General features: G+C 40.5%; 1 protein-coding gene across 5 annotated transcripts in view; it reads right to left on the bottom strand.

The window, feature by feature from the left end:
• The window catches only part of LOC139765720 (5-phosphohydroxy-L-lysine phospho-lyase-like), a 203,296-nt gene that overhangs the window by 74,140 nt on the left and 114,751 nt on the right, over positions 1 to 14,405 (bottom strand). For all 5 annotated transcript variants that reach the window (XM_071693523.1, XM_071693526.1, XM_071693525.1 and 2 more), the window contains one exon: positions 3,969 to 4,051. In XM_071693523.1, the coding sequence (XP_071549624.1) occupies positions 3,969 to 4,051 (83 nt within the window). The remainder of the gene's footprint in view (positions 1 to 3,968; positions 4,052 to 14,405) is intronic.

Here is a 14,405-nt window from a genome sequence, read left to right as displayed (position 1 = left end):
GAATGTCTTGGGAGTAAAGTCAGGGGTTAGTGAGAGGACAAGAGCAAGGGAAGGAGTAGCAGTACTCCTGAAACAGGAGTTGTGGGAGTATGTGACAGAATGTAAGAAAGTAAATTCTCGATTAATATGGGTAAAACTGAAAGTTGATGGAGAGAGATGGGTGATTATTGGTGCATATGCACCTGGACATGAGAAGAAAGATCATGAGAGGCAAGTGTTTTGGGAGCAGCTGAATGAGTGTGTTAGTGGTTTTGATGCACGAGACCGGGTTATAGTGATGGGTGATTTGAATGCAAAGGTGAGTAATGTGGCAGTTGAGGGAATAATTGGTATACATGGGGTGTTCAGTGTTGTAAATGGAAATGGTGAAGAGCTTGTAGATTTATGTGCTGAAAAAGGACTGATGATTGGGAATACCTGGTTTAAAAAGCGAGATATACATAAGTATACTTATGTAAGTAGGAGAGATGGCCAGAGAGCGTTATTGGATTACGTGTTAATTGACAGGCGCGCGAAAGAGAGACTTTTTGATGTTAATGTGCTTAGAGGTGCAACTGGAGGGATGTCTGATCATTATCTTGTGGAGGATAAGGTGAAGATTTGTATGGGTTTTCAGAAAAGAAGAGTGAATGTTGGGGTGAAGAGGGTGGTGAGAGTAAGTGAGCTTGGGAAGGAGACTTGTGTGAGGAAGTACCAGGAGAGACTGAGTACAGAATGGAAGAAGGTGAGAACAATGGAAGTAAGGGGAGTGGGGGAGGAATGGGATGTATTTAGGGAATCAGTGATGGATTGCGCAAAAGATGCTTGTGGCATGAGAAGAGTGGGAGGTGGGTTGATTAGAAAAGGTAGTGAGTGGTGGGATGAAGAAGTAAGAGTATTAGTGAAAGAGAAGAGAGAGGCATTTGGACGATTTTTGCAGGGAAAAAATGCAATTGAGTGGGAGATGTATAAAAGAAAGAGACAGGAGGTCAAGAGAAAGGTGCAAGAGGTGAAAAAAAGGGCAAATGAGAGTTGGGGTGAGAGAGTATCATTAAATTTTAGGGAGAATAAAAAGATGTTCTGGAAGGAGGTAAATAAAGTGCGTAAGACAAGGGAGCAAATGGGAACTTCAGTGAAGGGCGCAAATGGGGAGGTGATAACAAGTAGTGGTGATATGAGAAGGAGATGGAGTGAGTATTTTGAAGGTTTGTTGAATGTGTTTGATGATAGAGTGGCAGATATAGGGTGTTTTGGTCGAGGTGGTGTGCAAAGTGAGAGGGTTAGGGAAAATGATTTGGTAAACAGAGAAGAGGTAGTAAAAGCTTTGCGGAAGATGAAAGCCGGCAAGGCAGCAGGTTTGGATGGTATTGCAGTGGAATTTATTAAAAAAGGGGGTGACTGTATTGTTGACTGGTTGGTAAGGTTATTTAATGTATGTATGACTCATGGTGAGGTGCCTGAGGATTGGCGGAATGTGTGCATAGTGCCATTGTACAAAGGCAAAGGGGATAAGAGTGAGTGCTCAAATTACAGAGGTATAAGTTTATTGAGTATTCCTGGTAAATTATATGGGAGGGTATTGATTGAGAGGGTGAAGGCATGTACAGAGCATCAGATTGGGGAAGAGCAGTGTGGTTTCAGAAGTGGTAGAGGATGTGTGGATCAGGTGTTTGCTTTGAAGAATGTATGTAAGAAATACTTAGAAAAGCAAATGGATTTGTATGTAGCATTTATGGATCTGGAGAAGGCATATGATAGAGTTGATAGAGATGCTCTGTGGAAGGTGTTAAGAATATATGGTGTGGGAGGCAAGTTGTTAGAAGCAGTGAAAAGTTTTTATCGAGGATGTAAGGCATGTGTACGTGTAGGAAGAGAGGAAAGTGATTGGTTCTCAGTGAATGTAGGTTTGCAGCAGGGGTGTGTGATGTCTCCATGGTTGTTTAATTTCTTTATGGATGGGGTTGTTAGGGAGGTGAATGCAAGAGTTTTGGAAAGAGGGGCAAGTATGAAGTCTGTTGGGGATGAGAGAGCTTGGGAAGTGAGTCAGTTGTTGTTCGCTGATGATACAGCGCTGGTGGCTGATTCATGTGAGAAACTGCAGAAGCTGGTGACTGAGTTTGGTAAAGTGTGTGAAAGAAGAAAGTTAAGGGTAAATGTGAATAAGAGCAAGGTTATTAGGTACAGTAGGGTTGAGGGTCAAGTCAATTGGGAGGTGAGTTTGAATGGAGAAAAACTGGAGGAAGTGAAGTGTTTTAGATATCTGGGAGTGGATCTGGCAGCGGATGGAACCATGGAAGCGGAAGTGGATCATAGGGTGGGGGAGGGGACGAAAATTCTGGGAGCCTTGAAGAATGTGTGGAAGTCGAGAACATTATCTCCGAAAGCAAAAATGGGTATGTTTGAAGGAATAGTGGTTCCAACAATGTTGTATGGTTGCGAGGCGTGGACTATGGATAGAGTTGTGCGCAGGAGGATGGATGTGCTGGAAATGAGATGTTTGAGGACAATGTGTGGTGTGAGGTGGTTTGATCGAGTAAGTAACGTAAGGGTAAGAGAGATGTGTGGAAACAAAAAGAGCGTGGTTGAGAGAGCAGAAGAGGGTGTTTTGAAATGGTTTGGGCACATGGAGAGAATGAGTGAGGAAAGATTGACCTAGAGGATATATGTGTCGGAGGTGGAGGGAACGAGGAGAAGAGGGAGACCAAATTGGAGGTGGAAAGATGGAGTGAAAAAGATTTTGTGTGATCGGGGCCTGAACATGTAGGAGGGTGAAAGGAGGGCAAGGAATAGAGTGAATTGGAGTGATGTGGTATACCGGGGTTGACGTGCTGTCAGTGGATTGAATCAAGGCATGTGAAGCGTCTGGGGTAAACCATGGAAAGCTGTGTAGGTATGTATATTTGTGTGTGTGGACGTATGTTTATACATGTGTATGGGGGTGGGTTGGGCCATTTCTTTCGTCTGTTTCCTTGCGCTACCTCGCAAACGCGGGAGACAGCGACAAAGCAAAAAAAAAAAAAAAAAAAAAAAAATTAAGTTGGAAGTAACAGGATGAAACACTGAGCAGGAACATTAACACATTAGGTAAATGTAGTCAGTAGGAACTTTAGGTAGGATAGGTAGTAGTAGTCATTAGGAACTTTATGTAGGAGCCTCTGGAAACAATGCATTAAAGTTGCTCTCTGCAAGTGGTCTGCTAAGAGTGAGGCACTAAAGGTTAGGAAGTGGGCAGTGGAGTTCACCGATTATGAAAACTCTTTTGACATGACCATCTTCTTGAGAGAGTTCCCGGAGAGACTGGGCATCAGAGATATAGACAGAATAGATAGAATTCCTATAAAATCAAAATCTCAAGAATTTATCTATGTCCATCACTCAGTCTGTAATAGCCTACCCACTTATTACAACAGCTTTAAGCAATCTAAAAGTGAATGCTAATGATATAATTTCTTTTCTTATTTACAGTCCTCTTAACAGCAGATGATGAAGATGGCAAAAGGACTCTACTTACAGAGATTGCCATCATGAGGGTACTCATACGAGTACACAGAATAAGGAATTCACTGTCAGACAGGAAAACATTTACATCCTCTTAGACCTTAATAAATTTTGAGACAAGGAAGAATCAAATGACCACTAATATTTAAAAGCCTAATATCTAAAAGCATTTATTTGGTTTGTGTTCATGACAAATTAAACCTATCCATTTCCAAGCCCCCCATCCACACCCAGCCTCATTTTTTCCATGCATTAGCAGCATGGCTTTTTCTCAGTAAACTGGTAAAGAAAGAACAGCCCTGTAACAGCAGTACCAAAGGTTATTGTAAGAGATATTGTGTTTGTGAGGGAGGAAGAGATGGAAGAAGTTAATGATGAAAATTGTCAAGAGGAATAAAGTATGTGAAAAACTGAGGAAACGAGAGGGTGAATAATGAAAGAGATAGGAGTAAAACATTTCAAAGCATCCTCTGAAGGAACCATTCACTCACCTATACATCTCTTGAAGCCAGGTGCTAGGGGGGATGATACAACCAGGCACTGTCAACATTGGTTCAGCAATAAAGCACGCAATCTAAAAAAAAATAATAGTCACATTAATCAATCTTCTTCATTAATAATAAAGATTAACAGCACAAGAAAGTTCTCGTATTTACAAGTAACCTGTTTATAACTGTAATTCCCCATTCTTTTGTAATTACCAATTTGTACAGTATGGGGAGGGAGTTTTACACACATGGGGCCCCATCTCCTGAACATTCTCTATTGTCACACAACCTCTTAGATTTATGGATGTTTTCTGCATTAACCATGTCCTCAGTCAATCTGTTCCATTTTTCTACCAATATCATACTATAACAGTATTTCTTTACATCCTTACTGAAAAATTACTAAATTTCATGACAAGTCCACTGGTTGCTCTATCCCTACATCTCTCAATAAACTAATCACTGTCCACATCACTGGTCTCTTGGAAATTTAACGGTTGTGATCAGGTTGCCCCTCACTCTTCTCTCTTCCAGGGTGGGTAGATATAAAGCCTCCAGCCTTTCCCTGTATCTCAGCTCTCTTAATTCTGATACCATCTCTGTTGCCTTCATCTGGACCTTCTCTGTGGCCTCTTTGTCCTTCTTCAGGTATGGTGACCAAGCCTGAGGAGCATATGCAAGTTCTGGTCTTATGTGGGATATGAATAGCTTGCTAAATATCTCCTCATCCACATATTGAAAGTTATTCTGACATCTGCTAGCAGACAGTTAGTCTCCCTACCTATTCTGTTAGATGGGACTCTAGTGATGGGCTATGGACAAAGTCAACCCCAGTTAGTCCCCCTACCTATTCTGTTAGATGGGACTCTAGTAATGGGCTATGGACAAAGTCAACCCCTAAGTCCTTCTTACACACAGAATCCTGTAGCTTATTTCCTGCAAGGTAATAATCATATTGAGGCCATTTTTGCTTTGTCCTAACTTCATTACTTTACATTTGCTTAAGATGAATTCTTCTAACAACTTTTCAGACCAGCTTTGTAGTCTGTTTATGCACCGTTGTAAGCTGATGCAATCCTCCTCACTTTTCACTTCACACATGATCTTTGCATCATCTGCAAACATGTTCAGGCAGGATTACATACCTTCAGGCCAGTCACCAATATAAAGAAAAGTAATGGTCCCAGAGCCACATCCTGTGGTACTCTGCTGGTCACCTCAGCCCACGAGGAAAAGGATCCTTGAACATGTATCCTTTGTTCACTCCCACTGAGATAATCGTCTAAACATTATGGGAGTTCCCCCTTATTCTTGCCAGGTAATACATGTTCTTTAAAAGCATTCCATGCAGTTAGTGTCAAATGCTTTCTGAATATCCAGATACAGACAGACAGTTTTACCAGTCCTCCCTTTTGTCCAGGATTGACCTCAGTCTCTCATGAAACTCTTTGAGGTTAAACACATATGACCACCGTTCCCTTAAACCATGCTGTCTTTCACTTAGGAAATTTTTCAAGTAAAAAGTCATCCAATTGTTTTCTAATAATCTCTCCCAGAACCTTACATGCCACACTCATTAGTAAGACCGGTCAGTAGTTCAAGGCCTGCTCTCGGTCTCCTTTCTTACGCATATGACATTTGCCCTTTTCCTTTCCCTTGGGATTTTGCTTCTCTTCTGTGACAATTGAATATCAATTCAAATAGTTCACCTCGTATGTCAGCACACATTTTTATCACACGAAATTTCATCAGGACCATGAGCCTTGTATGTGTCAGGTCCTTTTAGTATTCAGTTGATATCTCTTCTAGATATCTCAATGATTTCCAAAACCTCTTCTCCATTCCATCTCACATGTGAAGAGGGTAGTGTCTTTCCATGTGGATATACTTTTGAACTTGTTATTCAGTTTCTCATACCCATATAGCATCCTCTTAAATTTTCCCTTAACTGACAAATGACTTCTGATGAATGTATGGAAAAGTTTTGGATTTTCACCTACCTTGTCCATGATATTCTTTAAAAAGTTTCTTTGTTCCTCCTTTCTTATCCTACAATGGACTTCTGTGCTCTCTCATACCTTGCAAATGATGGCTGACTGAAGTGCACTCTATATCTTTGCCACTGCAAATCTCAAAGCTCCTATGTTTTGACATCTTTTATTAAACTATTCCTTCTTTCCTCTACTCCTTCATTGTAAATGTCATAGATCCTCACACCACAAAGCCCTGATTCCTGGCTGCTGAACTCCATTTGCCAATCTACATTATCACAGAAATGACTGAGTTTTGTGTAGTTTCTGCGATTACATCTCTCTATGTCCTGTCTCACCTCTGCTCTTTAAGTGAACTCTTTTTACCACATATTCAAATTTAAGCATTACATGATCACTTTTTGCAATCTGTGTATCATATAAATGTTCTTAATATTCATGCTAAAACGTGTGAAGATAAGATCAAGCAATGTTAGTGTGTCAGTCCTTCTCATCATGTTGGGATATGAAATTTTGCTGCATCCATTCTAAGAACTTGTGCCTTCATGAGTTCCTTTCACAATGAGAATCCAAATTCCCCCACTCTCTCTTTACAACTGAAATCCCCCATTTTCAGTACTTTCCCAGTTCTAAGAAATGAATGTTCCACTGCTTCATGTACCATCCCAATAGTTTCTTTAGTGTTATCTTCTTATATCAAAAGTGTTTTGGATCATTGCAATTCGTTGGAGGATTATATAAATTGCTCCTTTACAGTTATCATTTTATATTTGTTCTGAATCATTGCAGTTTGTTGAAAAATTACTTAAATATAACACCATTATGTCCTTACACTTGCTATTCCCATTAGGTATTATCTGAATAAGTCACCTACTATTTCTTGAAACTTAAAGTTAACTTTTATTAGAAGGCCTAATCCTTCCACTCCTTTGTCTTCTCTTTCCTTTCTTGCTATCATGTATACCTCTTGGCAGAACAAGTGAGAACTTATCTCACCGGTAATCTTGGTTTCATGTCTCCAATGCACTTTCCCTAATACAATTGTTGAATTCCAGCTTTTTAACATTAACTATAAATCCACCTTCATTTGAAAACATGACCTGAAGTCTTATACTACCATCTCCTTACACTCATGTCCTCTCTGCAGATTTAGTGGGGCTACTCCATCTTCTGGCCATGTGTGGCATCTCCAATTTTTTTGTCTTCTGACTGTACTCTTTGCTTTTCCCCTCTCTTCTTTTGTTTTGTTACATTTGATTAATATCCTACTGAATTCCAACATACTTTTAAGATTCATAGCTTTTCTAATTACTTTCTGGCTTGATGACTCCAAGTTAGATATAACCACAATTGGTTGCCTCTTAATGCTAGATTATGACCATCAATTCTTCTTCTTTCCTTTACAACAGAAATTGCATCTAGCAATCCCATAGCCCCCAGCAATCTTTTAATATGCATTTCTTACATTTTCTCCCTTTCTTCCATTTCTGATGTATGATCTTTCAATCCAAAATTAATCTTTGATTTATCTCTATCATCTTCCAGCTTTACTGATCTTTCTAATTTTGGTGCAACCCACTTTTCATCTAGATCCCTATGTGGAACTGTCTGCCTCTGTATCTCTTTAATTGTAAAATATATTTATAGCCAGCAAACTTTGGGCCTGTATGCTCTGTACTTCTCTAAACCTTCCATCAATTAGCTCACATACTTTCTTTATTAGTTCACCTATAACAGTGTATATTATTTTTTAGACTGCTTCATCTAATTTTCTGTGGTCTTTTGTTTGTGTCCCCTAGGTCTATGTTTCTCTCCAACTCTCTTCACCAGCTTTGATCTGCTGCTGAAAGTGCTTCTTTTAAACTTCCCTACCTGATAATACTGCCAGTTTCTGTGTATGTTGTAGTCCTTTTCTCTACTTGAACAGCTGTTGATATTGATTCAATAGATTCTGTATGTGCTTCTGTCCTTTCCTCTATCTGACTGACTACCAGTAATATTCTTGTAATTCCCTACCCAGTATTAACTAATTCCCTACCCAATATTACCATATTTTGTAGACATATTAGTTCTTTTCTGCAACTGCACAGTCTTTAGTATATCCAGATAAGACAGAACAGGCTTTGCCTGCTTTTTAATGGCTTCACCTTCTTTCCTCTGGTTTTGTATCTCCAGAATCTCCACCATTGAATCGCATTTCTGTTTCTCTCTATTCTCATGATATCTCTATTCCCTTCATAATCCTCTAGCTCCAGCTCTAGTTCTGTTACCATCTGATCTTGTTCCTTATTAAGTTCCTATAACATCCCCAAACATATGTGGCCTGGCATTTTCTAATTTCTTGCTTGCTTTTATTTAAAGCCACCACTTAGCAGATCTAGTTTTCTCTGTTGGTTTTGGTACATTCCTGTAATTAATTCCATACTTGTTATTCCTAATTCAGCCAATGCTTAACTTTAAATCATCCTCTTAAGTAATACAAGTAATGAAGTTTATAGAGAGCAAAATGTCCTAACATTACCCACCTAAACTACCTTCTTTGAACACTCCCCTCCACTGACCACCCTCATTACCACCTTACAAGAGTAAATTTTCCTAAAACTTGAGAACTTAGATTATGTTGCCTTTCCATTACATTGGAAATAAAAAAAATTTCTACACTTTGGAAAGCTGCACTTTTGTGCATTAACTTACAGCACTTGTTCATTTCATGATGTTAGCCTCTTACACTCTTACAAATTTGGTCTCCTTAAAAAGGAAAAAAATAAAAAGAAAGAAAAGATACTGATTCACTGAAGTTGGCAACACAAACTTCATTGAACTTGAATGTGGTAAGCTTCCACTTCCAAACCCCGCATAATTATACTACCAAAATTTGGAGCTCTCAAACTGAATATCTAATGCATACACCACTCAGGACCCCTTCATATTCTACCCCTCCTTCCTTGTATATAGGTTTCATGATCTTTAGTCCCTCCAAAACCTTGAAAGAAACAGGAATCAGAGCCAGACCTTTTCCATGCTGTGTTGCTGTGGATAGCTCTTGTTGTGTATGCTTATATGTGTGTATGTGTAATAACCTATCTGAAGTCATTTGAGTGTCTGATTACTTTATATCATAATCAAAAGAACATTTTACACTTATCTAGCTCTAACCACTTAAGACACATTTTTGATCCAGTTCTTGCATCCATCCTTCCCAAGAAGTCCTCCCAACAAAGCTATTTAATCTAGTCAGCGAGGTAGGTACACACATGACTAATAATGCAATGGTAATGCATGCAAAAAATTGAACTATATTGTAATATGTCTGGGAGCTACAAGAAAAATAGTACCAAAAACAATGCCATAATCAATTGCAAAGTCTTAACTTTTTACTGCATATGATATTACATCACCATAACTCCATCACACAGGTGTTCCACCACTCAATGAAACTCATTCAGTAAGAGAGGTAGGCTATGCTCTGGTTAAAGTTAAACTTACATATCGTTTCAAAGTTTATACAGTTAATCTGCAAGATATACTTCTAACAAGTGATAAGAAAATTTAATTTAATTTCTGGTAAACAGGCTACTGTTACCGATTAGACTCTCCAAACTGATTTTCAGAATAGAAACTTATCTAATATGACAACAATTTTCTAAAAAGGAATGTGGATTTTTAATCATTCATTAGATAGTTAATCATTCATTATCAATATCTTAATATATACAAATATACAGATCCCCATGGTGTAGTAGACAGCATTACTGACCATCACATGGGCTGTCGAGTATAAAAACCTTACAGAATTGAACCCTGGTCATGCCAGCCAATTCAGTTCAAAAAAATTTCTTCCTCCCACCAGCCAATTCACAGTTCACACAAATTTCTTCCTCCCAAAGGAGGTGGTTCATAAAATGGGCACTTGGCATACTTTAAGGTATGTATGGGTGTGTATGTGTGGATGGGTGGGTGGGTGGGTGGGTGTGTGTGTGTGTGTGGTGTGTGTGTGTATACAACACACACACACACACACAGTGTGGTTTCGGAAGTGGTGGAGGATGTGTGGATCAAGTGTTTGCTTTGAAGAATGTATGTGAGAAATACTTAGAAAAGCAAATGGATTTGTATGTAGCATTTATGGATCTGGAGAAGGCATATGATAGAGTTGATAGAGATGCTCTGTGGAAGGTGTTAAGAATATATGGTGTGGGAGGCAAGTTGTTAGAAGCAGTGAAAAGTTTTTATCGAGGATGTAAGGCATGTGTATGTGTAGGAAGAGAGGAAAGTGATTAGTTCTCAGTGAATGTAGGTTTGCGGCAGGGGTGTGTGATGTCTCCATGGTTGTTTAATTTCTTTATGGATGGGGTTGTTAGGGAGGCGAATGCAAAAGTTTGGAAAGAGGGGCAAGTACGAAGTCTGTTGGGGATGAGAGAGCTTGGGAAGTGAGTCAGTTGTTGTTCACTGATGATACAGCGCTGGTGGCTGATTCATGTGAAAAACTGCAGAAGCTGGTGACTGAGTTTGGTAAAGTGTGTGAAAGAAGAAAGTTAAGAGTAAATGTGAATAAGAGCAAGGTTATTAGGTACAGTAGGGTTGAGGGTCAAGTCAATTGGGAGGTGAGTTTGAATGGAGAAAAACTGGAGGAAGTGAAGTGTTTTAGATATCTGGGAGTGGATCTGGCAGCGGATGGAACCATGGAAGCGGAAGTGGATCATAGGGTGGGGGAGGGGGCGAAAATTCTGGGAGCCTTGAAGAATGTGTGGAAGTCGAGAACATTATCTCGGAAAGCAAAAATGTGTACCCCCCCATACACATGTATATACATACGTCCACACACGCAAATATACACACCTACACAGCTTTCCATGGTTCATCCCAGACGCTTCACATGCCCTGATTCAATCCACTGACAGCACGTCCACCCGGTATACCACATCGATCCAATTCACTCTATTCCTTGCCCTCCTTTCACCCTCCTGCATGTTCAGGCCCCGATCACACAAAATCTTTTTCACTCCATCTTTCCACCTCCAATTTGGTCTCCCACTTCTCCTCGTTCCCTCCACCTCCGACACATATATCCTCTTGGTCAATCTTTCCTCACTCATTCTCTCCATGTGCCCAAACCATTTCAAAACACCCTCTTCTGCTCTCTCAACCACGCTCTTTTTATTTCCACACATCTCTCTTACCCTTACCTTACTTACTCGATCAAACCACCTCACACCACACATTGTCCTCAAACATCTCATTTCCAGCACATCCATCCTCCTGCGCAAAACTCTATCCATAGCCCACGCCTCACAACCATACATCATTGTTGGAACCACTATTCCTTCAAACATACCCATTTTTGCTTTCGGAGATAATGTTCTCGACTTCCACACATTCTTCAAGGCTCCCAGGATTTTCGCCCCCTCCCCCACCCTATGATCCACTTCCGCTTCCATGGTTCCATCCGCTGCCAGATCCACTCCCAGATATCTAAAACACTTTACTTCCTCCAGTTTTTCTCCATTCAAACTTACCTCCCAATTGACTTGACCCTCAACCCTACTGTACCTAATAACCTTGCTCTTATTCACATTTACTCTTAACTTTCTTCTTTCACACACTTTACCAAACTCAGTCACCAACTTCTGCAGTTTCTCACATGAATCAGCCACCAGCGCTGTATCATCAGCGAACAACAACTGACTCACTTCCCAAGCTCTCTCATCCCCAACAGACTTCATACTTGCCCCTCTTTCCAAAACTCTTGCATTTACGTCCCTAACAACTGGAGAAAAACTGGAGGAAGTGAAGTGTTTTAGATATCTGGGAGTGGATCTGGCAGCGGATGGAACCATGGAAGCGGAAGTGGATCATAGGGTGGGGGAGGGGGCGAAAATCCTGGGGGCCTTGAAGAATGTGTGGAAGTCGAGAACATTATCTCCGAAAGCAAAAATGGGTATGTTTGAAGGAATAGTGGTTCCAACAATGTTGTATGGTTGCGAGGCGTGGGCTATGGATAGAGTTGTGCGCAGGAGGATGGATGTGCTGGAAATGAGATGTTTGAGGACAATGTGTGGTGTGAGGTGGTTTGATCGAGTGAGTAACGTAAGGGTAAGAGAGATGTGTGGAAATAAAAAGAGCGTGGTTGAGAGAGCAGAAGAGGGTGTTTTGAAGTGGTTTGGGCACATGGAGAGGATGAGTGAGGAAAGATTGACCAAGAGGATATATGTGTCGGAGGTGGAGGGAACAAGGAGAAGAGGGAGACCAAATTGGAGGTGGAAAGATGGAGTGAAAAAGATTTTGTGTGATCGGGGCCTGAACATGCAGGAGGGTGAAAGGAAGGCAAGGAATAGAGTGAATTGGAGCGATGTGGTATACCGGGGTTGACGTGCTGTCAGTGGATTGAAGCAAGGCATGTGAAGCGTCTGGGGTAAACCATGGAAAGCTGTGTAGGTATGTATATTTGCGTGTGTGGACGTATGTATATACATGTGTATGGGGGGGGTTGGGCCATTTCTTTCGTCTGTTTCCTTGCGCTACCTCGCAAACGCGGGAGACAGCGACAAAGTATAATAAAAAAATAAAAAAAAAAAATATATATATATATATATATATATATATATATATATATATATATATATATATATATATATATATATATATTATCATTTTTATCATTATTATACTTTGTTGCTGTCTCCCACGTTAGCAAAGTAGTGCAAGGAAACACACAAAAGAATAGCCCAACACACCCACATACACATGTATATACATACACATCCACACATGCACATATACATACCTATACATCTCAACATATACATACATATACACACACAGACATACATATATACACATGTACATAATTCATACTGTCTGCCCCCACTCATTCCCACTGCCACCTCGCCACACATGAAATAACAACCCCTTTCACCTGCATGTGCACGAGGTAGCACTAGGAAAAGTCAACAAAGGCCACATTTGTTCACACTTAGTCTCTCGCTGTCATGTATAATGCATCGAAACCACAGCTCCCTTTCCACATCCAGGCCCCACAAAACTTTCCATGGTTTACCCCAGATGCTTCATATGCCCTTGTTTCAATCCATTGACAGAACATCGACCTCGCTATACAAACATTGTTTCAATTCCCTCTATTCCTTGCATGCCTTTCACCCTCCTGCATGTTCAGGCCCTGATCACTCAAAATCTTTTTCACTCCATCCTTCTACCTCCAATTTGGTCTCCCACTTCTCCTTGTTCCCTTCACCTCTGACACATATATCCTCTTTGCTAATCTTTCCTCACTCACTCTCTCCATATGACCAAACCATTTCAAAACGCCCTCTTCTGCTCTCTCAACCACACTCTTTTTATTACCACACATCTCTCTCACCCTCTCATTACTCACTCAATCAAACCACCTCACACCACGTATTGTCGTCAAACATCTCATTTCCAGCACATCCACCCTCCACCGCACAACTCCATCTATAGCCCACGCCTCGCAACCATATATCATTGTTGGAACCACTATTCCTTCAAACATACCCATTTTTGCTTTCCAAGATGGCATTCTTAACTTCCACACATTCTTCAACGCTCCCAGAACTTTCGCCTCCTCCCCCACCCTATGATTCACTTCCGCTTCCATGGTTCCATCCGCTGCCAAATCCACTCCCAGACATCTAAAACACTTCACTTCCTCCAGTTTTTCTCCATTCAAACTTACCTCCCATTTGACTTGTCCCTCAACCCTACTGTACCCAATAACCTTGCTCTTATTCACATTTACTCTCAGCTTTCTTCTTTCACACACTTTACCAAACTCAGTCACCAGCTTCTGCTATTTCTCACCCGAATCAGCCACCAGCACTGTATCATCAGTGAACAACAACTGACTCACTTCCCAAGCTCTCTCATCCACAACGGACTGCATACTTGCCCCTCTTTCCAAAACTCTTGCATTCACCTCCCTAACAACCCCATCCATAAACAAATTAAACAACCACGGAGACATCACGCATCCCTGCCGCAAACCAACATTCACTGAGAACCAGTCACTTTCCTCTCTTCCTACACATACACATGCCTTACATGCTCGATAAAAACTTTTCACTACTTCTAACAACTTGGCTCCCACACCATATATTCTTAATACCTTCCACAGAGCATCTCTATCAACTCTACTCCCACACCACACATATTCTTAATACATTCCACAAAGCATCTGTATCAACTCTATCATATGCCTTCTCCAGATCCATAAATACTACATACAAATTCATTTGCATTTCTAAGTATTTCTCAAATACATTTTTCAAAGCAAACACCTGAACCACATATCCCCTACTACTTCTGAAACCACACTGCTCTTCCCCAATTTGATGCTCTGTACATGCCTTCACCCTCTCAATCAATACCCTCCCATATAATTTACCAGGAATACTCAACAAACTTATACCTC

Source organism: Panulirus ornatus, chromosome 55 (assembly GCF_036320965.1).
Source record: "Panulirus ornatus isolate Po-2019 chromosome 55, ASM3632096v1, whole genome shotgun sequence".
NCBI classification, from domain to species: Eukaryota; Metazoa; Arthropoda; class Malacostraca; order Decapoda; family Palinuridae; genus Panulirus; species Panulirus ornatus.
The sequence above is the reverse complement of the archived record's forward strand: the minus strand, read 5'-3'. Positions and strand labels throughout refer to the sequence as shown.